At 33.1% G+C, this 23,992-nt stretch overlaps 2 protein-coding genes across 7 annotated transcripts; one reads left to right on the forward strand and one right to left on the reverse strand.

Moving 5' to 3' along the window:
- The first annotated feature begins 3,875 nt into the window (after positions 1 to 3,875).
- LOC107364803 (glycoprotein-N-acetylgalactosamine 3-beta-galactosyltransferase 1) lies at positions 3,876 to 6,667 on the forward strand. The gene is made up of 3 exons (XM_015932235.3): positions 3,876 to 4,002; positions 4,200 to 4,372; positions 4,872 to 6,667. The coding sequence occupies exon 3, from the start codon at positions 5,180 to 5,182 to the stop codon at positions 6,221 to 6,223; it is 1,044 nt and encodes a 347-aa protein (XP_015787721.2). The 5' UTR covers positions 3,876 to 4,002; positions 4,200 to 4,372; positions 4,872 to 5,179; the 3' UTR covers positions 6,224 to 6,667.
- LOC107364802 (uncharacterized) lies at positions 6,655 to 23,327 on the reverse strand. Of its 6 annotated transcripts, XM_089268833.1 has the most exons (10): positions 22,682 to 23,327; positions 21,535 to 22,338; positions 21,336 to 21,445; positions 18,970 to 21,084; positions 17,624 to 18,626; positions 15,258 to 17,372; positions 14,359 to 14,914; positions 13,993 to 14,238; positions 9,075 to 10,830; positions 6,655 to 8,770 (listed from the first exon to the last, which is right to left on the reverse strand). In XM_089268833.1, exons 9-10 carry the CDS (start codon positions 10,615 to 10,617, stop codon positions 7,734 to 7,736), a joined length of 2,580 nt encoding a protein of 859 aa, XP_089124959.1. In that variant the 5' UTR covers positions 10,618 to 10,830; positions 13,993 to 14,238; positions 14,359 to 14,914; positions 15,258 to 17,372; positions 17,624 to 18,626; positions 18,970 to 21,084; positions 21,336 to 21,445; positions 21,535 to 22,338; positions 22,682 to 23,327; the 3' UTR covers positions 6,655 to 7,733. The 6 variants fall into 6 exon arrangements, with proteins under 6 accessions (XP_089124959.1, XP_089124958.1, XP_089124954.1 ...); XM_089268832.1 differs by having other exon boundaries at positions 21,336 to 22,338; XM_089268828.1 differs by lacking the exons at positions 21,336 to 21,445; positions 21,535 to 22,338; positions 22,682 to 23,327 and having other exon boundaries at positions 17,624 to 17,733; positions 17,823 to 18,626; positions 18,970 to 19,615.
- Positions 23,328 to 23,992: the final 665 nt, after the last annotated feature.

Below are 23,992 nucleotides of genomic sequence, written 5' to 3' on the forward strand. Positions count from 1 at the left end.
GTATTCACTATTTGCTAAAATCAAATTCAAAATGATAGTAATTATCTCTTCAATCAAAATTTGAGATTTATTAATGTCTGAAACTTGCATCCACACATAGCAAAATTTAAGAGGAAAATTTAACTGTCAATCGTAACATTTGATTTACCTTTGGTTTACATCTGTTATTGAAAAGATAATTTCATGCGTTTGCTATTGGAATCAGCTTAATCTATTGTTTGATTATTTCAGGTAGCTTCTGGTTTCATATTTGAATGATGAATAACAAGTCAATTGATAAATTAGCGTTAACTTGAGATTGATTTATCTTGTTTTTTGTAAATTTTACCGAATTGAGCTAAAAGTATTCTTAAGTGACTTACATTCAAGTTGCACTTCAACATTTCCACATCTCTATTGACTTACCAAATTAATTTGACCAAAAACTACTGAAATAATTTACCGATATCAATTAGTTGACAAATTTGAGGTTTTATTGATTAACTAAGATTGAACAAAGATTGTAATACATTGTATATTTAATGGCAATAGAAGTCAGTTTAAAATCTTCCACTTTTATCAAAGGATGGCCATAGTTGTTTAAGGTAATTAATATTTAGATATCATTTAGTTACTGAGGTCAAGACGGATGAAGGTCCGGTCGATGTTCCTTGATTTGCAAGAATGTTAGATAATTTAGAACCAGTGGAAGTTAAAAGTTTCATTGCTTTAGATGAAGATTCACTATTAAGAAGTTTGCCAACAGCCTCATCTGTTGTTGTCTTTAATGTTTTGAGTGCTCCTTGTAGTTGGTCAATAACTGATGTAAGCACGGGTTCGTAGCCTTTATTGGACATCATGTTCGCCAATTGTCCCACTGTGAGGCTAAGAATTTTCAATGGATTTTTAGAGCCCTCGGACGATTCATCTTCTGTACCAGATGCAACAGGTGAAGTACTTGGTTGTCCACTTGTTACGGAACCAACATTTTTATTGGATCTTTTAAATCTTAAGTGTTGGCCAACATTTTCCTGGTTAATGGATAAACCTTGGTGAAAGAGAGAAACGAAGAGACACGAAAATATAATAAACTTAATCATAATTAGTAAGGATAATGAGCTTTTTGGTGAAGTTGTATTGATCAAAATGAGCGATCAACAATAATGTGGTTAACAGTAGGCTTACACTTTTGTACTCTATCAACGCCAGAGTTATCGTTAATTCCAATCAATATTTCAATAAATTTATTTCATATAGACTTATAATAATTGTATTGATGTGTGTGAGTTGCTGAAAAAATATTAAATCATTCTGACAAACCAATGTAAATCTACAGGTAAATTGTCTAGTATTAACATTCAATTTAAAGCTTCAATTTCCTTCATTACTAATACGGTCAGTATTATATTTCATCAATTTGAGCGTGAAAATCATCAATTAGCATGAGTTTGATTAGTAAAAGATAACTCAGTTGAAGCTAATACGCTTATCCGAGATTAATCAGCCAGTCTCATTATAACCCTACGCAAACCATCAACAAGTGTTTCCGCAGCAATCAGGTTTAGTTGCCTTCAATAAAATCATTTTATCCAGTGCTATTCTTTAATTACGATTGTTGAAGTACCTTTCATTTCATCTCAAGGTTTTATCGCAGTGATTCCCATTGATAAACCTTGCTAATGATCACGATTAAATAACCCTATCAACATGACCATAGACCAAAAGATGTATTTGAATAGCTGATGTTGCCCTATGAAATGATAATTATCTCAAGGTTAGAACCAATTAAATTTAACAATTTCCAGGTAACAATGTTAATTATTAGGGAGATGTATACACTCGTTATCCCCTGTAGTCCTAAATACTAGCAGGCTGTTCATTTATCATCAAGGTTCAAGTCTTGAACGGTCCAATTGAAGGAATCAAACTTTCTTGGTTCGACATAAACTTAAATATTTAATGGATTATAATTTAACCATTTGGTTTATGGTATTGGTTGTCGCTTCTCGAAATTCATTTCTAAGTTACAAAATTGATTCGTTATGATTCGTTCATTGTACAATATATAAAGAAAGACAGTCATAGAAAAAAACGTTCATCCAAAGTGTCTGAGGTCATCAATTGGCATTCTTGTGAGCCGTCTGTTTACTTCAGTCCAATTTGCGAAGATGATTATGCTTAAAAATAATGGATAGGATGGTTATGATGATGACGATGGTGATATCAATGGTGTTGTTGGTGATGATTATAGAGACAATGATTATGATGGATGACAGATATGTATGCAATTATGGCGCTTAATCGTTTTCGCAATTAATTGATGTATACGACAGCTTAAGAACCATTCCATTAGCCATCCGATCTATCTTTGAATGACTCTCATTGAGAAGCTGATTCCTGCATAACCCAGCAATAGATTAGAGAGAGAAGTAGTAGGCCAGGTTTTGTGACCTGACAAATAACCTTGTAGACAAATATATTGAAATCACCCGAAGCATAGATGCCAATCAGCTCGAAGCCCCACTCCATCAGGAACATGAGAATAAAACAAATAAGAAGAAGCCTATGGTTTTTGTAAGTAGCCACACCACCAACACAAAGGACAAGAAAATTTAAAATTTCGGTAAAGATGAAGAAATTTCTAGTAGCTTTGAAAAATTCTCTCTTCCATATCTCATCGGTATCATATTTTTCAATGTCCTCTCTATAACCAATGGTACAGAAATATGTCCAGATAACTTCATAGATCAGAGTAATGATGAGATGGAAAAGAAGAAGGTAACGAAGTTGCTTAAGCCTTCGGCTGCTCACAGAGGGTGATTTAAGTTTATCATACAAAGAACCCATTACGTGTTTTAATGTCACAGTTCAATCACAAAATCAAAAAAATGGATAACTGGATATAACCAAGGAATACAGGATTGTTAACAAGAAGGCACAATAAACTGGGTAAAATACTATTTCCACAATACAACTGGTAATGATGAAATTGAATGTAGAAGTAAACTCTGAGAAGACGAGAAAATGTTGCTGTAAACAAAAGAAGTTGTGTTTCCTTTATGACAATTTATATCTTTGCTTGGTCAAATACAGGATGGTCAGCTATCTATTGATAAAAGATTAAAATAAAGTACACAATTAAATAGATGATATTGGAAATGTGATAAATAACATTGAAAACAGTAAAGAAAAAAAACACATTGACTGCTCGCTGCGACAACAAACTTAAAAATTGTGGTTTTCCAAGCAACTTTCACTTTCCTTTCTCTCTTTTTTGGTTTCGCTCTCTTTTTGCTTCTTTTTTCTCTCTCCTTCTTCTCATCATCTTTTGCATCTGCTTGTGTAAAAACATCCAAGGGAAACTAGTTTGGATACAAAAAAAACTGCTTAAAAGCTAGAAGAGAAATATCTGTGATGCTGAACACTGGGGAATTTTACTCACAATTGAATTACCAGATTGTAGCCAAAATTGTACCAGTATAACCGACTAACTTATTATCTTTCTTTCCTCATCTTCATTCTGATATTTTCAATTTTCCCTACACCACTCAAACATGTTCAGTTCATAACATTGACCTCTTCTTTCTTTTCCTCTCCTTGTCCAGCAACTTTTCAGGTCGACTTACCTTTCTTTATCAATTTAATCTTTAAATGATTTTCGTGTGAATGGTCATTATTACGATTCGACTACAATTACCTGACAATTCATTATGTTCTTTGTTACACTTTGACCATCTATCTCATTGTTTCTTTAGTTTTACTTACCTAACAATTGATCCGCTTAGGGCCTGTTAACAATCAAATTTATATCACTTCATGGTAATAAGTCAAGAAATTATGTGATTTCATTTTTTCGATTTTTGAGGACTACAGAAGCATTCGATTAACTGAGAAGAATAAAATAAACAGTAAAAAATTAAAAATATTTTATTATTTGAACGATGAGGTTAATGGCGCCCAAAGAGTAATAAAACTCTTGTTCTACTCTTTGATGGCGCCTTTAGTCTAGCGAGTTGAACTTTGGTAAGCAACTTTGAACTCTTAAACACATGATCTATGTAATGTTAGGATTGATGAGCAATCAATTATTTGTTAACTTATGTGTTTGTTGAGCTATTTAAATTGAAAAATAAATTCTAAGTTTTTCTTCATGTTGTGATGTGTTTACCATGATAACAAATTGTTTATCTTGGCAATTTATAAACTTTATCCGTTTACAGATATTACCAAGCCTTGAATTAGTCATACATCAATCTTCCAATGACAATTTTAAACATGGACCTTGATTCAGACAAAGCTCAATGAGGAAAGACTACGGAGAAACGACCAGAATTATTTGTGGACTAGACATCCATGTAATAACACAAATTAAGTGTTGCAAAATAGAGATTTCGTAAGTAAACATTGATTTTTGGAATTAAATTCATAGTTATATCACCAAACTATCCAATAGTGAGTCAAAAGGACAGAACACATTGAATTTAAGTTACTTAACTTCTTGAATGGAGATTATTTTTCTGACGCTTAAAATAGGGTTTGCTGAGTTATAATTTTATGCCAACTGAAATTGAAATACTGTAGCATGGTTTTATGGCTTGACATAGGGGCAATATATGCACCTGTATGAAAATTAAGGTAGGCTGAATGAAGAAAGGAAAAGGGGAGACAAAAAGAGCCAAGACCAGTTTCGGGTCTGGATGTTTTCCTTTTCAGAATAAGCATTTGAGCTGTGCGTTTGTTCAACTCTGTTTTTTTTTGTATTTGTTATTTAATGGCACCAAACATGTGTTGATAGTATTTGTTGGCCTCTTGTGTACATCTTTATGATTCAACAAAAAGGTTAAACAACCTAACATCTAATATTAATTTACATTTTATTCCTCCGTGATTAGGTTTGCCCCAGCTGATCATACTTGACTCTCATCTTGGAAATGTTTTGGAAAAGTAAACACTAAAGCAATAATTTAAACGACTGTTGGAATCAATTAGTTAAATTGATCATATATTGTAATTAATTTCGGGACCTGATGTTTACTAAACTTGCCTGTCAATGGCAGAGATACGTAAATTATTGTATAAACTGTTCATAGGATTGATACACTTATAACATCCAAGTTGCTCTTCACAATTTATGTTTAAACGTTTCAATCTACAAGGTTGACCTGTTTATTTTATACTCCCGGTTAAATCAATTTAAGCAATGATTAGACCATGGTTACACTGGTTTACCTTGATTACTGGTTTAATTGTTGGTATGCTTTCCGCAATCTCCTGGAAAATTTACAAATCATCTGTTGTTGGGGAAAACTTTCAACATTTTCAAATTTGGCCAGAATCAAGTGATAAACTAAATTACCCAAGTAAACTGGACTATTGGACATACGATTTCAATAACAGTATTCCTGATGAACAGACTCAAGCTCGTCTAAATTCACTTTCTTTGACCTGTTTGATACATTTAAGAAAGTTCAACTATCTATCCACAATCAACTCAACATGGGCCTCCAGATGTAACCAATCTTTCTATTATTTAACACCAAAAGAGTTGTTCAATTCATCATTACCAGACAATGACAATATTGCTCTAATCAAAGGATCGACACCGTTATCGACAATCCTATCCTCGTGGCAACAATTTTGCTTAACTGTTTCATCTACCAAGTTTAATACAGATCAATACACTTCCTCTGATTGGTTTTTAATTGCCCCTGAAAATACCTTTTTCATCATAGAAAATCTTCGTCGCTTTCTGATCTCATTTAATTCATCTAACTCGGTCTACCTCGGTCGTCCAATCAACAATCATGCTGAAGTCATCTACAACTCTTTTGATTCTGGAATAGTATTGAGCCGTTCAGCTTTTCTTGCGTTAATGGAAGCTATAAAATCCTCTTCAAACTGCAGTGGTAGTTACATAAAATCAATCGGACAACTTGATAGACGGGTGGACGTTGCCATCTCTCAGATTCTTCACCATTCCAGTTGTAAACCAATCGATACTCGTGATAAATTTGGACGAGGCCGTTTCTTGGCACTTCCTATGTCACGACACATGATTCCCGGTAGCATTACGTTTGACCATCCATTTTGGCAGCAAAATATTTATCCTTTCCCTAACGGACCAGATTGCTGTAGTGATGGTTTAGTCGCCATTCCTGGCCTGACACCCAACTCCATGAGATTTTATGAGTATCTAATTTACACAATGAGAGTTGTTGGAATCAAGAATCTAATCACCAGTTGACTATTTATTCTCTCTTTCAAACTGACAACACAGTTAAAAATCTCGAATCATAAAAGCCACAATCAATTAATTACCAAACCAGTATGTTGACAGCTGTAGGATATCTATGGTGATTTATGTCCATTGACGTCTTATCACAAACATCATGTGTTATTTTGAGGATTTGATAAATTTGCAAATCAAATCGGATCTGATTGCCATCAAAAATATAATTTGCAATATTAATGTCGACTTTTCCATATTGATTGGAGCTTTAAGCGATTAACTATCATTAACAGTTAACAACAGATATAATCAGCAATCATGGCCAATAGAAGTCAATCAGCTGAAAGGAAAGGTTATAGAATAATTTGTATAGTTGTTTATATGTTCAAAAATCAACAAACGACAATTATAAATGTGAAAAATAAAATAAGGGTTAACAGACCACATTTAAATAATGTATACATTTAATATAATTTTTTTTTTGTAAAACTTAAGTTTTTGAACCATTGTCAAAGATTCAGGAAACAATTGTACAGATATTGTAATGAATTTGCTTCGTTTTGTTTAAATTGTTATACAATGTATAATAATTATAATAACATTTAGAAAAAAGAGGAATTTCAATAGTTTTGGCTGAAATGACCAGAACTATTACAAGGAATAGACTTGGGACTAGTCAATTTGATTTTTATTCATATCATTTCAATAATAATTATTTGTAAGTTTATTTTTTCATCTTCAAATTAGGCCTTTGGAACCAGGAAATGTGAGTGTTTTAAACGGTCTCTTATCGTGAAGAAGTGGTGAAGTTTTTTTCCATAACAATCAGTGAAAGGTTCAAGAAAAGTTCAAGACGAGGCAGGTTAAAGCATTTGGATTATTTTCTTGAAGGAGAGAGAGAGCACAAGATGATAATGAAAATGATAGGAAACATTTGGTGAATGAAAAATGGCAACATGAGATGAAATAAAAAGAGATGAATTTAAAAATTGAAAAGACAACAAATTGGTCAGTAAACTGTCATAAGAAAATTTAAGGTGAATTGTGCTAAGAACGTTAACATCAAATGTTGTTAATATCATGGACCCGCTAAAATGTGTTTTTGTTGGAAAAACCGAAAGTAACTCGAAAAGAGCTAATCTTGCTTATATTGATCAATAAAAGAGAAAATTGAAGAATCAAGTTAAACAACTGTAATCCTAATAATGATGGTAATAATAATAGCTATCATGTAATAATTGTTTTTTGAATCATTAAACTGGTGAACGAAGGTGAATGTATAACAGTCAATAGGTTTTTCTCCTTTTTTCTCGCATTTTCCCTATTTCTTGTGGTGAATTTGAATTGAATGGTTGACGCAGAATAAGAAAGATCAAATCAAAAACAATAACAATTAACGATATAATTTGTATAACAGTTTTTCAATCATTTATCCCGTTTGTTTTCCAGATGATCGACTATTCAAGAATATTCCTTATTGAAGTTGTTTTTCGTCTTAAGATTTTATTTCGTCTGGTAAGCACTATTAACTTAATACCTTGTCCTCAACCTCTCCAATGGATGAGCTTTTTGAGGAAGATGCTGAAGACGCTTGAATAAGGCGACTGGAAGCCGAAGAGATGTCGGATGAAATTGAATAAAGTCCTTCCTGTTTAACCTGGTTTGAATTGGAACGAATAATTGAGATATTATGATGACAATCACAGGAGCAAGCAATTGGAGACACTAAAGGTTGTTCATCACCGGGTTCACCTAATTCACGAGGTGATAAAGGAGTCATTTGACCTTCTGCCGGTGTATTGCAGCCTGAAGGATCATTAGAGTTTATATTGCCCAGTTTACCAATCAAACAATCACATTTATCACATTCCATGCTCCACTTGTACCTTTCAACTTGATGTTCAAGATTTTCTTTGATGAAAGCATATGGATTAAAATTGTCCCCAAAAGGTGTCCATTGGTCTTCAAAGTCTAAAGGTGTGATTGGTGTTAATGGAGAAACAGCCTGTGAAGCTGTCTCGGTAACCGGTGTGAATGCATCATTTGTTTGATTTTTGATGCCAAGGCCTCCACTGGGTAAAGAATCACGAGGAGAAATGTCTTTATCTAAGGTGGATCGTCGACGACGGGTAAAACTTTTTGGGCTGTGTAACCCCTTCTCACAAAATTCAAGCCAAATTGCGGGATTACTCTTACGTGGACTTTTTGCTCGAGTACAATTAGTAAAAGTATCTCCTGGAAGTGATAAACGAATCTTTTCCACATTTGGATCAGGTGAAGGTGAGGCTGTATTAAGAAAGGCTTCTAAAGGTGCAATATTTATTGGAGTTGCACTCCTTGGTCGATCAATGGGAATCGTGTTTACATCTAACCTCCGTCGAGATGAGGCTCGATTTTCATGGTTTATTTTATCCTCAGTATCGGGACTGAGTATTATTTCCGTTGGACCATCGTAATCTTCATAATCAATTGAATCATGAGTGAGCAGTGTGGCAGCTTCAAAGTCAATTTCACTTGTCTCGGAAGATTGACGTTTGAGATAACTTGCTTTTTTACCCGATTCTGTATCAAAGAGAAAAAGAGAAAAATAAATGAGAAGATAAGCGAAAAATTGATAAATTGTTGAAAGATGATGTAAGGATATATTGAAAGAGGAAGTTACATATTGCAATCTGGAAACTATTAAATAATATGAATCAAATGAGATGTCAATTTGATGATTAAAACAAAACGTTTTTACTACATCTCTATCACAACTATTGATTTTCAAGCTGATAACTGACAGAGTCGTTCTCAAAACACTAGAAAATATGAATAATTTTCCTCTTTCAATTGGTGATTAAGAGATGGTTGAAATGAAACGCACCAGCATTTAATGTAGCGCTACTTTCTTCAAGATCAGATCCAGAAGAGTAACCTTTTTCTGAAGAATTATGTTCAATTGTTGCAACTACAGTCTCAGTGGTTCTATTTAATGAAGAGTCAAGGTCTTTTGTCTTGAAACTTCTCGGTAAACTCTGGCATTCATCGTCAATTGTATCGGTCCGGGTTATCAATTTTCTAGTTAAATTAGGTTGTGGTAGTGGATTGTTATTGTTCGTTGGATCATCTAACGCTATATTTGAGGAAGACTCAAGTTCAGATTGTTGATTTGTGGATAAGATATTTGCTTTAGATGATATAAGCAACTCGTCAAACTGTAAATCAGGTGGTAAATCTAATTGTATATCTTCATTAAAAGCAGACATTTTTTGTTCTATCTCTCGTTCAATTATATTGATTATATCCTGTTGAGATTCTTTGGGCTCATTGAGATCCTGTATTACTGTTAATTCATCACGTAATTTTCCAAGTTCTGCATTTTCTCCACTAACCATGGCTTGAGAAGGCGCATAATCACATTTTTCACTTTTAGATGATTTTGTGGTACTCATGTTTGTCCAGTTTTCTTTACTTTTATTATTACTTTCATTTAAGCTTGTATAGTTGGAAGCATAATTGTTGGCATTTTTACCATTTCTTTCATTAAAAGAGATAGATTCATTTTCTTGACTAGGTGTAGAAACTGAAGCTGAATTATTGGCTTGATTGGCTGTTGATGATGAAGATGACTGTGCCTGGGATGGTCCATTAACCGTACCAGAAGAGGTTGAACTTTTTCGTCCAACCTTTAAAAAAGAGAAGAATCCTTTCTTATTTTTGGCCTTTTCCACCGGTACAGTTTCCTGTTCAAAACCAGGACTTTTTTGAGAACACTCGGATCCAATGGGAGATTTAGAGCGAGAGCGACTCCTTCCTCGGAAGAAAATATCTGTCCAAGAACCTTTTCGCCGTGAATCAGGACTAGGTGACTTTTCTCCTCCCGATTCATCACTTGGCACAGTCAGATTATCTCTGCATCTACTAGACGATAGTTCATAACCATAAGGTACAAGAGGACTACTATAACCAGTTGGTGTAACTTCACCACTAGCTGAAGATTGCTCTTCACCACTAGTATGATGAATAGAAAGATCATTGACAGTTTTTGATGACCAGCCTGGGCCAGAGGTAGGAGACAGCAAAGCATTATCACTATTAATTGCAATCGTCGATTGCATGACTGACACTCCATTTGTACTAATTTGAAATCCTTCATTGTTTCCATTGACTCCTCTTGGTCCAACAAGTTTATGAGGTGAAGGCTGAGTCAACACATCTCTACTGTCGAAGCTTAAAATATGGTCAAACTCTTCTGGGCCTGGTGATAAATCTTGCAATGTATTGTCATCATCACCGTCAGCTTCCGGACTTATCTGCTCATCGGAAGGCAAGTCTTCAAAAGAAGCTAATGGAGCTGGTCCTTGACGACGTTGACCTGATGGGTAGCTATAACCTAGCTTGGGTTTACCAGATGGTGTGAGATCCATTTATAATTATGGAGATATTAACAAGAAATTAATCCGAAGTTGGAATTGATAAATTTGTTTACTTTAATCAAACAGTGAGAGTTAACGAGATAACCAAGTGAAACAGTAATTGTCCAAATAATAAGTTGTGTGTCGAGAACAAAGCTGACGGTATTCACATTGGATTAATCAATGAAATCATTGAACCAAAATGGCTTTTATTTCCAGTTAAATCTGTAAGAATAGAAGAAAAAATAGTTAATATTTAGATTGATATCCAAAATAAATAATACATGATAATGGAAACTATTTGCCATGAAAACGAAATTTTGATGTGAAAAAAATGCGAATTAAAATGGGAAATGAAATGACAATTGGTAAGAAAAGGTAAATGTACCAGATTCACGTTACATGATTTGTCATGACATTAGATTGATCGATTTTGCTGATTGAAACAATCACAAGAAAAATCAGAATGAAAATGTGAATGAATGAAGAAAGCAACTGAAGCTGAAGCTGGCAAAAAATCTGATGAAAAAAAAGGTTGCTAAGGGGAATTGGATTATATTTTACTTTTCATAATTTCTGACAACTTTAAAATGAATGATGTATCTTGAATGAGCACACACAAATCAACTAATTAACCTAAAAAGAAAGAGAAAAGAGTAAATCACATGAAATATACAGACAAATTGGCGATAAATTTGAAAAGTTAAGAATTGAAAAGGAAGCGAAATCGTCATAAGTGAAATCTTTCATTTTACTATGCTTGTTACCGATCATGTTGCTTGCTAATTGTGTATGCTTAATTTGGTTATACACTTGGAGGCGTTTAGACTTGTATACCTTGAATTAAATAATAACTTATCAAATATAAACTCCTACCACAATGAGAAAAGGATGAAATAAGATGATGATAAATGGTGAGGTAAATTGTTGAGATTTAGAGTGCAGTTGATTGCATATTAAACTGTATGAGATGGAAGGATGAATGGAACAAGAATTTTCATTCTTTATTCCTCAATCAGCATGGTTATCAATCGTCTTGTCTTTAGAGAGTAAATAATTGAAAATTGTTAATTATATCAAGAAGAAAAAAGGAATTGCGTTGAAAACAAACAACAAGCCTTTTTATATTGCTATATTACATCTGATTGAGGTATTAATCTGATGTGACAACAATAAATTCAACAATGGATTAATTACTGAGAATAAAATTGGAAAGTTTATTGAATCAATGATGGCAAGCATGGCAATAGGAACAGAAATTAACTCTAACAGAAATTATATCTATTAATATTAGTGAAAAGATTACTTTTTTGACATCTGTTTTATTCACATTTCAGCAAAACATCATTATCATGATGGAAAATGTATCATCAGAAAATATACAATTCTGTATCGATCGATGTTACAAGTAAAAAGGAGTTGGTTGTTTGATTATTGTAACCATTTAACTTTAAATATCAAAATCAGAATCAAATTTTTCGCCAACAAACATAAGATGATCAAGTAAATGGGTAATGAAAAGGGCAAAGAAACTTGTAATTTAAAGTAAATTTTGGTGTTGAAAGGTGATTGAATCGACTGCTAAGAGTCACCGATACTTCAAGATGGTGATTACATGTTTGAGAATTTCATGAAAAATTTTCAATATAATTTAGTTTTACCCTTAAACTTAATGAAATCAACGATTAACTATCCTTTTTTACAACTCTGAGCATGATAACCACTAGACTATTGGAACTGTTATTTTGTATCAGAATGTTGATTGTTGTATAAATATTTATCAATGAACAATTTATCTAGCTTAGTGAAAATCAATTCAATAAAATGTTCTCATCATTTTCATAGTTACATGAGATGTAAATAAGATTAACCCGTATTTTCCTCTCAATATACCTTTGTTTTGTTGCCGACTCAAATCCTCTTAAATATGGCTTAATTTGCTAATCTTTTTTGTTGGGTTTCGCTGATGCTGGTTAGTTTATGTTAGATTTGTATACATATTTTGTATTGAACTTTTACATAATATTTAATTGGTCAGGGTAATTAACTAACCAGGATAGTGAAGAAACAATAACTCGTTATACTGGAATCTTGGGATTTCATGTCAAGTGCTGGAAATTAACCTAACACGAATTGACTAACATTCAAATCTATGGTTTTCGTTGATTTTGTTTTTAACTCGATATTTCCTTTAGGCCTTAGCCATGGCATGCAGCCTGAGTGTTGTAAAGAAGCTTGTTCAGCTTGGCTTGCTATTTCCTCAAGCCTTACAAACGGAGCTCATTTCATGAAGAGTGCAAGTCTTTTCATTTTCAAAATCAAGCAACTATGACAATGACAATGAAACTGCATTTTCACAAAAAGTGTTCATAAGTTGTGATTGAGATATCAAGACCGCTTCAAGATTATTGATAATCTGTAAAGTTGATTAATCGGCACCATAATCCTTATCGAGCAATGATAAAATATAGCTTTAAACAGCTTTTACACAGTAAATATGGCCTCATCACCTTTTGAATTACAAGATCAAAATCATTTCGAGAAATGGCAATACGTCACCAATCATTTGTTGGTTTAAATTTTTATCGATGAATCTTTCGTGTGTAACATTTTAAGTAAAATAATCTATCTAAACGAATGTATCACTGAATAACTCAATTTTAAATATTCAATTGTTTACAGTTGATTTTATGATGATTAAGGATTTTACAAAACAAGATTAATTAATTTTCCTGGCTAAATGTAAACAAGATAAACTACGCCTACTCAGAGGGACCATCTCAAAATTTAGTTTAAATTACTGGTCTGTGTATTTACAGCTTAACCGACTGTGTAATATCAATTATGATATTGAATTGTATCAAGATGGAAATTTTAATGGTGAAACAATTTCCAGATTAATACTACAATGTTAAATATATGAAAAAAAACTCAGACTCAAAACTCTTAATTTAATTGAATGGAAATAAATGAATTCAACTCGAGAATCGTTGTTAGATTACAAAGTTAGATTCAACTCTTTCTAATTCTCTCCATTACTTCAATTGTTTAGGACAAGAAGTGATATTCAAGATGCTCAGATGCATTTGAGTGATTATTAAAAGTAATAGAGATGTTTACGACTAAACATCGGTATTTAAAATGATTAATTCAATTATTTCTCATGGTTACTTTCAATCTATTTTTTCTTCTTTTTTCTCAGTGACCTACTAAAAATCATCATCATAATCATCAACAACATCATAAGTGATGAAGCTTGTTATTCAGTATGATCAAAACATTGATGGATCGATAAAAAAGGTACAAGCAATGGAAATCATGGCTGTTTCTGTTGTACTAATATTTTGGTTTCTAATCATGTAAATGAGAAACAATAATGGTGCTTACCTACACAGACTGAGGCCTAAATGATGTATATAAATGGAGTATGAATGAGTTGAACATTTTTATCATCATTGGACAAAGAAGAGATCCCAGTAACAATGAGAGGGAAATCGGTGGAAGTGTACTTGTTGTGTATCTTGAGGTAGAGAAGTGGTAGTCAGTAGTCAAGGGCAAGGTAGTACTTGATGCTTGAAGTTTAATGATCAATTGACTTGGTGCGAGTTTTAATGGTGGATTTGGCAATTAAATCTGTGGTAAATTGAAAATATGTAACCGTGAAAGGGAGAAAAATAAAAAGAATGATGTTTGATTAAGAGATACTTGGTTTAAATTACAATGGCAACTGAATTTTGTAAACACGTCACTTACCTTTCTTTAGGTTACTTGGACAGTATTGATTTAAACAATACAATTACGAGGAGAAACACAGTTTGATTTCCGATGAAATATTAGTACAAAGTGAGTGAGTGAGAGTGAGAGACAAATATAAGGAAAGTAAACGAGTGTTGGTGATAATGATGATGCTGAGAGTGGAGATGTTGATTGTGATTGCTATGAAAGATTCAAACCGCCTTCAAATGTGAATGATAATAGCGTTAATGATATTTCAGTTTCAGATCATCTTTACAAAAAACAGCTTGGTGAGGTTTGAGTATTTGAGTGGTTGGTGATGATTGCAGATAGACTGTCAGAAGAAAGTAAATACTGACGAGGAAAATAGATTATAATTTATGGTGTTGCCTTTCTGTTGGTGATGACTAAATGATAACTGTTACTCTTGGTGTTGGTGTTAACAGTGAAACTCCTTAAGCGTTTGCTAGCTTTTTGATCCGATCTGACATCCGAAAGAGGACCAAATACACCGATAGACGAGTAAACAACAATTTTAGGTTGTCTATAATGGAAACACCTTCTGGATCACAATCTGTTTACAATAAAAGAAAGATAAGAGAAAAAGAAAATTGAGATAAGTCATTGGATCGTCAATAAATAGACATTAAACCGATTAAACAATCATAAATAAATTGGTTATGTAACAATTAATGATAAGTCAATAATTGGCACAGAAATTAGATTTGGCATTGAGAAAGGTAGGGTGAAGAAGCATTGTAATCATTCTTGGGTTAGGAAAAAAACAACGGTTCTAGCGGGATCGTTTTAATGGAGAAAACCATTGAATTGAAGCTATTTCTTAAACTAATACCATGGCAATTGGATGTAGATTGAAGCAAATTCAGAGAGAAAATAGTAAATTAATAAATACTTACGGTTGAAGAAATGTTAAGGTTTGGCAAATTCACAAGATTATGGGTAACAGAATGAAGCCCGAATCAAGTTAACAATCCTTATAAACATTAATGAAACAAGATGATGTTTATATTTTCAACTGACGATTAGCTGACGAAAGTGATTGAAATGAATATGTTGAACAATCATTTGGTAGACAACAGTATACAAGAGACAATGTGGTTTTGTCAAAGTGACAAAGTAAATTGTAAAAGAGAGGCAAAAAAGATAAAAAGACAGAGTGAAGGAGAAAATGTAGAATTGCAGAGATCGTTTGGTTTGTTTTTGAGCTGTTTACCAACGGTTAGTCAACAACAACATGCTTCAACAAGCACTAACAGAAAGCACGGAGATCAGGAAGAATAAAGCCAAACCAGTGGATAGGAAATTTGCACAAACCAATGTGGATAACTGTATGAAGCTTTAGCTGTTGGTAATTTTGGTGGTCACCAGATAATCAAAAGTAAAGATGATGTTGTTGTTGTTGAGAGTGATGATGATAATTATGATGATGTAAAGAAGAAGGCGGATGAGAATAACAAGTGAATGATGATAAAGATGAAAGAAGATGAGGATAAAGGTAACACAGAAACATATTCATAGACAGAAAGAAACAAGCGAAGGATAAACCATCTTATGGGAGCTTCTGGTAAAGAAGAGATGATCTCATAGAAGATGATGATGTTAGAAGAGAGAGACAATAAAGACAGAGAAGATGATAGGGATTATCTTTGTAAAAGTAAGAGGCAGAAAGAGAGACGGAATAGAAGTGGTGATAGGAAGTAGAAGATGAAGAAAAAAATAAATAAATAAAAAGATAGGAAAGGTGAGCCCAGAATAAAAGGGAGTGAAAGTGTAATGTATATAAAAAATAGGTAATATGAATCTGGAAAACCTTTTATTCTGTTGTTGATAAAGTTCCTCTGAATTTGTCCTGGTTCTGGGAGAAAAAAAAAGAAAGTAAAGGCCTTTTATCGATTTAACCTTAGATACAAAATTTGTTCCTTTCTTTCTTTACTTTCTTTTCTTCTTCTCTTTACCTTCTGATTCAATCGTTTGAAAGTCTCCAATAGGAGGAGAAGACATGAAGAGAGAGAGAGAAAAGAGTTGAACCCAAATTTTTTTCTTAACCATTTTTGGTTACATTTTCACAACAGCTAGAATATTCAAAGAAATATCTCTAATCATTGAGTTATTGCTAAAACACATTTTTACACCTTCCCCTGAAACCTAATTTTGTAAGCCCACTTCCCTACCCAACAATTATTTTAATCCTTCCTCTCCCCATCCCCTTTTCACCCAATTATTGTAAATGGCCGCCTAAGCCATATCTTGATATGTAACCATGATGAGTTCAAAGGGAAACTCATCTGCAACATATCTGATGGAGTCACTTTATGATTAAGTACTCCGACTCATCTTTTGTAATGGGCAACAATCTGTAAAAGGTTTCATGTACTTGTATGTGTTTTCAAAAATTTCAATCATCAATCATTATAATGTATCTTTAATATTTGGTTCATTATTTTGTTTCTTCTTCTTGGTTCAACAATTGATATTCACTGTGATGATTACTAAGATTTGAAGACGATGAGGATGAAATTTGATGATCAACTCTGATGGTGATAATGATAATAGTGATGATCATGGTCATTTAAGTGGTGTAAATGAACCTTTGGAGCCAATGACAAAAGTAGACAAAAACTGACCACCTTAAACATTAGGTTAGCTTTAAAGGACCGAATCCAATCATTTTGACAACAACTGGAAAGAGATGAAGATGATGAAGATGCAGGAAACAGTGAGCAGATTTTAGAAGAAATGACCACCCATTAGAATCTAATCCTGACGACATTAAATCCATTGTAATGTTTTATCTTGTCCATGGCCATTGGTCAGTTTTATGGTTGTTTCTTGTTGTTGCCCCATTGTAGATTTGATCGTAAAAAATAATGCCAATAATGATAATGTAGATGGTAAAATAAAAGGAATTAGAGGGAAGACAATTGAGATGAAAATGTTTCAAAAGAAATGGAAAATCCTATGATAATGGAACCAAATCGGATTGGATGTTAATCTTCTTTTGATATCAAAGGCTGAAGAGTTAGAGAAAAAGAGAGTATAATACAGAAACAAATGTTTTATTAACAAATGAACAAACCATTTACATTAATAATCTTCAATCTGAAAAAGTAGTTGCATTAAGGTGTAGGTTTTTTTGTTACTTTACTTGTTCTGTACAATTTTTATCATGTAAAAATTGGAATTTGGAGGTAAGGTGAATATGAAGAGGAGACGGAATCAAAGCAATGAACCCAATATCTTACATGGATAAGCTTTAACTTACATTTCTACATTTATACAAGGGAATTTTAAATCAATCTAAATACTCATTAATTAATGATTAATTTTTGTTCCTTTTGTGTTTTTTTTTGAATATGGCAGGTTGGTGATTACCTAAAGGACAAGTACGAAAAATCAACAGAAGTGAAAATCAATAAAAGAGGTAAACTTCAGGTCCGCAATAAACGCCAAAAATTACCTACAGCGGAGGATTTGGTCCATGTTGACAGTTCTCCTGATTTTTGTATGGATAAAGGTGGTACATTTGGAACCCAGGGAAGAGTTTGTAATAGAACCTCAAGAGGATCAGATGGCTGTGAATCCATGTGTTGTGGTCGAGGCTATGACACACATACTGCCATGGTAGATGAGCGATGTAGATGTCGATTTCATTGGTGTTGCTATGTTCAGTGTGATACTTGCCAAATTCAGAGAGAAATACATACTTGCAAGTAATAAAGAAAGAATAAAAGAAATAAAGGTTGAAAAGGCACAATTTAATCTTTCTTTTTACGATATTGCTCCATAAACTCTTGTATTTTGCTCCACAATTCCCTTGGTTCGTCAACTTTGGGGATTGAATAGTTTTGGTCAAGATAAACACCGAAATAAGTTCCAGTAACAAAACCAAAAAAAAGTCTTCCAATCATTACTTAAATCACTTTTTTGCCTTCAAGTCTCAGTCTGAGACTTCAATGACAGAGAATGACAAAAAACAGCTTGGTGAGGTTTGAGTATTTGAGTGGTTGGTGATGATTGCAGATAGACTGTCAGAAGAAAGTAAAGACTGACGAGGAAAAGAGATTATAATTTATGGTGTTGCCTTTCTGTTGGTGATGACTAAATGATAACTGTTACTCTTGGTGTTGGTGTTAACAGTGAAACTCCTTAAGCGTTTGCTAGCTTTTTGATCCGATCTGACATCCGAAAGAGGACCAAATACACCGATAGACGAGTAAACAACAATTTTAGGTTGTCTATAATGGAAACACCTTCTGGATCACAATCTGTTTACAATAAAAGAAAGATAAGAGAAAAAGAAAATTGAGATAAGTCATTGGATCGTCAATAAATAGACATTAAACCGATTAAACAATCATAAATAAATTGGTTATGTAACAATTAATGATAAGTCAATAATTGGCACAGAAATTAGATTTGGCATTGAGAAAGGTAGGGTGAAGAAGCATTGTAATCATTCTTGGGTTAGGAAAAAAACAACGGTTCTAGCGGGATCGTTTTAATGGAGAAAACCATTGAATTGAAGCTATTTCTTAAACTAATACCATGGCAATTGGATGTAGATTGAAGCAAATTCAGAGAGAAAATAGTAAATTAATAAATACTTACGGTTGAAGAAATGTTAAGGTTTGGCAAATTCACAAGATTATGGGTAACAGAATGAAGCCCGAATCAAGTTAACAATCCTTATAAACATTAATGAAACAAGATGATGTTTATATTTTCAACTGACGATTAGCTGACGAAAGTGATTGAAATGAATATGTTGAACAATCATTTGGTAGACAACAGTATACAAGAGACAATGTGGTTTTGTCAAAGTGACAAAGTAAATTGTAAAAGAGAGGCAAAAAAGATAAAAAGACAGAGTGAAGGAGAAAATGTAGAATTGCAGAGATCGTTTGGTTTGTTTTTGAGCTGTTTACCAACGGTTAGTCAACAACAACATGCTTCAACAAGCACTAACAGAAAGCACGGAGATCAGGAAGAATAAAGCCAAACCAGTGGATAGGAAATTTGCACAAACCAATGTGGATAACTGTATGAAGCTTTAGCTGTTGGTAATTTTGGTGGTCACCAGATAATCAAAAGTAAAGATGATGTTGTTGTTGTTGAGAGTGATGATGATAATTATGATGATGTAAAGAAGAAGGCGGATGAGAATAACAAGTGAATGATGATAAAGATGAAAGAAGATGAGGATAAAGGTAACACAGAAACATATTCATAGACAGAAAGAAACAAGCGAAGGATAAACCATCTTATGGGAGCTTCTGGTAAAGAAGAGATGATCTCATAGAAGATGATGATGTTAGAAGAGAGAGACAATAAAGACAGAGAAGATGATAGGGATTATCTTTGTAAAAGTAAGAGGCAGAAAGAGAGACGGAATAGAAGTGGTGATAGGAAGTAGAAGATGAAGAAAAAAATAAATAAATAAAAAGATAGGAAAGGTGAGCCCAGAATAAAAGGGAGTGAAAGTGTAATGTATATAAAAAATAGGTAATATGAATCTGGAAAACCTTTTATTCTGTTGTTGATAAAGTTCCTCTGAATTTGTCCTGGTTCTGGGAGAAAAAAAAAGAAAGTAAAGGCCTTTTATCGATTTAACCTTAGATACAAAATTTGTTCCTTTCTTTCTTTACTTTCTTTTCTTCTTCTCTTTACCTTCTGATTCAATCGTTTGAAAGTCTCCAATAGGAGGAGAAGACATGAAGAGAGAGAGAGAAAAGAGTTGAACCCAAATTTTTTTCTTAACCATTTTTGGTTACATTTTCACAACAGCTAGAATATTCAAAGAAATATCTCTAATCATTGAGTTATTGCTAAAACACATTTTTACACCTTCCCCTGAAACCTAATTTTGTAAGCCCACTTCCCTACCCAACAATTATTTTAATCCTTCCTCTCCCCATCCCCTTTTCACCCAATTATTGTAAATGGCCGCCTAAGCCATATCTTGATATGTAACCATGATGAGTTCAAAGGGAAACTCATCTGCAACATATCTGATGGAGTCACTTTATGATTAAGTACTCCGACTCATCTTTTGTAATGGGCAACAATCTGTAAAAGGTTTCATGTACTTGTATGTGTTTTCAAAAATTTCAATCATCAATCATTATAATGTATCTTTAATATTTGGTTCATTATTTTGTTTCTTCTTCTTGGTTCAACAATTGATATTCACTGTGATGATTACTAAGATTTGAAGACGATGAGGATGAAATTTGATGATCAACTCTGATGGTGATAATGATAATAGTGATGATCATGGTCATTTAAGTGGTGTAAATGAACCTTTGGAGCCAATGACAAAAGTAGACAAAAACTGACCACCTTAAACATTAGGTTAGCTTTAAAGGACCGAATCCAATCATTTTGACAACAACTGGAAAGAGATGAAGATGATGAAGATGCAGGAAACAGTGAGCAGATTTTAGAAGAAATGACCACCCATTAGAATCTAATCCTGACGACATTAAATCCATTGTAATGTTTTATCTTGTCCATGGCCATTGGTCAGTTTTATGGTTGTTTCTTGTTGTTGCCCCATTGTAGATTTGATCGTAAAAAATAATGCCAATAATGATAATGTAGATGGTAAAATAAAAGGAATTAGAGGGAAGACAATTGAGATGAAAATGTTTCAAAAGAAATGGAAAATCCTATGATAATGGAACCAAATCGGATTGGATGTTAATCTTCTTTTGATATCAAAGGCTGAAGAGTTAGAGAAAAAGAGAGTATAATACAGAAACAAATGTTTTATTAACAAATGAACAAACCATTTACATTAATAATCTTCAATCTGAAAAAGTAGTTGCATTAAGGTGTAGGTTTTTTTGTTACTTTACTTGTTCTGTACAATTTTTATCATGTAAAAATTGGAATTTGGAGGTAAGGTGAATATGAAGAGGAGACGGAATCAAAGCAATGAACCCAATATCTTACATGGATAAGCTTTAACTTACATTTCTACATTTATACAAGGGAATTTTAAATCAATCTAAATACTCATTAATTAATGATTAATTTTTGTTCCTTTTGTGTTTTTTTTTGAATATGGCAGGTTGGTGATTACCTAAAGGACAAGTACGAAAAATCAACAGAAGTGAAAATCAATAAAAGAGGTAAACTTCAGGTCCGCAATAAACGCCAAAAATTACCTACAGCGGAGGATTTGGTCCATGTTGACAGTTCTCCTGATTTTTGTATGGATAAAGGTGGTACATTTGGAACCCAGGGAAGAGTTTGTAATAGAACCTCAAGAGGATCAGATGGCTGTGAATCCATGTGTTGTGGTCGAGGCTATGACACACATACTGCCATGGTAGATGAGCGATGTAGATGTCGATTTCATTGGTGTTGCTATGTTCAGTGTGATACTTGCCAAATTCAGAGAGAAATACATACTTGCAAGTAATAAAGAAAGAATAAAAGAAATAAAGGTTGAAAAGGCACAATTTAATCTTTCTTTTTACGATATTGCTCCATAAACTCTTGTATTTTGCTCCACAATTCCCTTGGTTCGTCAACTTTGGGGATTGAATAGTTTTGGTCAAGATAAACACCGAAATAAGTTCCAGTAACAAAACCAAAAAAAAGTCTTCCAATCATTACTTAAATCACTTTTTTGCCTTCAAGTCTCAGTCTGAGACTTCAATGACAGAGAATGACAAAAAACAGCTTGGTGAGGTTTGAGTATTTGAGTGGTTGGTGATGATTGCAGATAGACTGTCAGAAGAAAGTAAAGACTGACGAGGAAAAGAGATTATAATTTATGGTGTTGCCTTTCTGTTGGTGATGACTAAATGATAACTGTTACTCTTGGTGTTGGTGTTAACAGTGAAACTCCTTAAGCGTTTGCTAGCTTTTTGATCCGATCTGACATCCGAAAGAGGACCAAATACACCGATAGACGAGTAAACAACAATTTTAGGTTGTCTATAATGGAAACACCTTCTGGATCACAATCTGTTTACAATAAAAGAAAGATAAGAGAAAAAGAAAATTGAGATAAGTCATTGGATCGTCAATAAATAGACATTAAACCGATTAAACAATCATAAATAAATTGGTTATGTAACAATTAATGATAAGTCAATAATTGGCACAGAAATTAGATTTGGCATTGAGAAAGGTAGGGTGAAGAAGCATTGTAATCATTCTTGGGTTAGGAAAAAAACAACGGTTCTAGCGGGATCGTTTTAATGGAGAAAACCATTGAATTGAAGCTATTTCTTAAACTAATACCATGGCAATTGGATGTAGATTGAAGCAAATTCAGAGAGAAAATAGTAAATTAATAAATACTTACGGTTGAAGAAATGTTAAGGTTTGGCAAATTCACAAGATTATGGGTAACAGAATGAAGCCCGAATCAAGTTAACAATCCTTATAAACATTAATGAAACAAGATGATGTTTATATTTTCAACTGACGATTAGCTGACGAAAGTGATTGAAATGAATATGTTGAACAATCATTTGGTAGACAACAGTATACAAGAGACAATGTGGTTTTGTCAAAGTGACAAAGTAAATTGTAAAAGAGAGGCAAAAAAGATAAAAAGACAGAGTGAAGGAGAAAATGTAGAATTGCAGAGATCGTTTGGTTTGTTTTTGAGCTGTTTACCAACGGTTAGTCAACAACAACATGCTTCAACAAGCACTAACAGAAAGCACGGAGATCAGGAAGAATAAAGCCAAACCAGTGGATAGGAAATTTGCACAAACCAATGTGGATAACTGTATGAAGCTTTAGCTGTTGGTAATTTTGGTGGTCACCAGATAATCAAAAGTAAAGATGATGTTGTTGTTGTTGAGAGTGATGATGATAATTATGATGATGTAAAGAAGAAGGCGGATGAGAATAACAAGTGAATGATGATAAAGATGAAAGAAGATGAGGATAAAGGTAACACAGAAACATATTCATAGACAGAAAGAAACAAGCGAAGGATAAACCATCTTATGGGAGCTTCTGGTAAAGAAGAGATGATCTCATAGAAGATGATGATGTTAGAAGAGAGAGACAATAAAGACAGAGAAGATGATAGGGATTATCTTTGTAAAAGTAAGAGGCAGAAAGAGAGACGGAATAGAAGTGGTGATAGGAAGTAGAAGATGAAGAAAAAAATAAATAAATAAAAAGATAGGAAAGGTGAGCCCAGAATAAAAGGGAGTGAAAGTGTAATGTATATAAAAAATAGGTAATATGAATCTGGAAAACCTTTTATTCTGTTGTTGATAAAGTTCCTCTGAATTTGTCCTGGTTCTGGGAGAAAAAAAAAGAAAGTAAAGGCCTTTTATCGATTTAACCTTAGATACAAAATTTGTTCCTTTCTTTCTTTACTTTCTTTTCTTCTTCTCTTTACCTTCTGATTCAATCGTTTGAAAGTCTCCAATAGGAGGAGAAGACATGAAGAGAGAAAGAGAGAAAAGAGTTGAACCCAAATTTTTTTCTTAACCATTTTTGGTTACATTTTCCCTACTTAACCAGCAAACCAATTTCAATTTATTGTTCATTAGTTTATACAATTTATGTACCTTTCCTTTTACCTTGAAAAACATGTAATTTCAATAATTTGTTCAATTAATCAATTAACATAATTTCAATTCAATAATAA

This window comes from Tetranychus urticae, chromosome 3 (assembly GCF_039701765.1).
Source record: "Tetranychus urticae isolate SD_2017Ah chromosome 3, NJAU_TeUrti_SD_1.0, whole genome shotgun sequence".
Classification (NCBI taxonomy): domain Eukaryota; kingdom Metazoa; phylum Arthropoda; class Arachnida; order Trombidiformes; family Tetranychidae; genus Tetranychus; species Tetranychus urticae.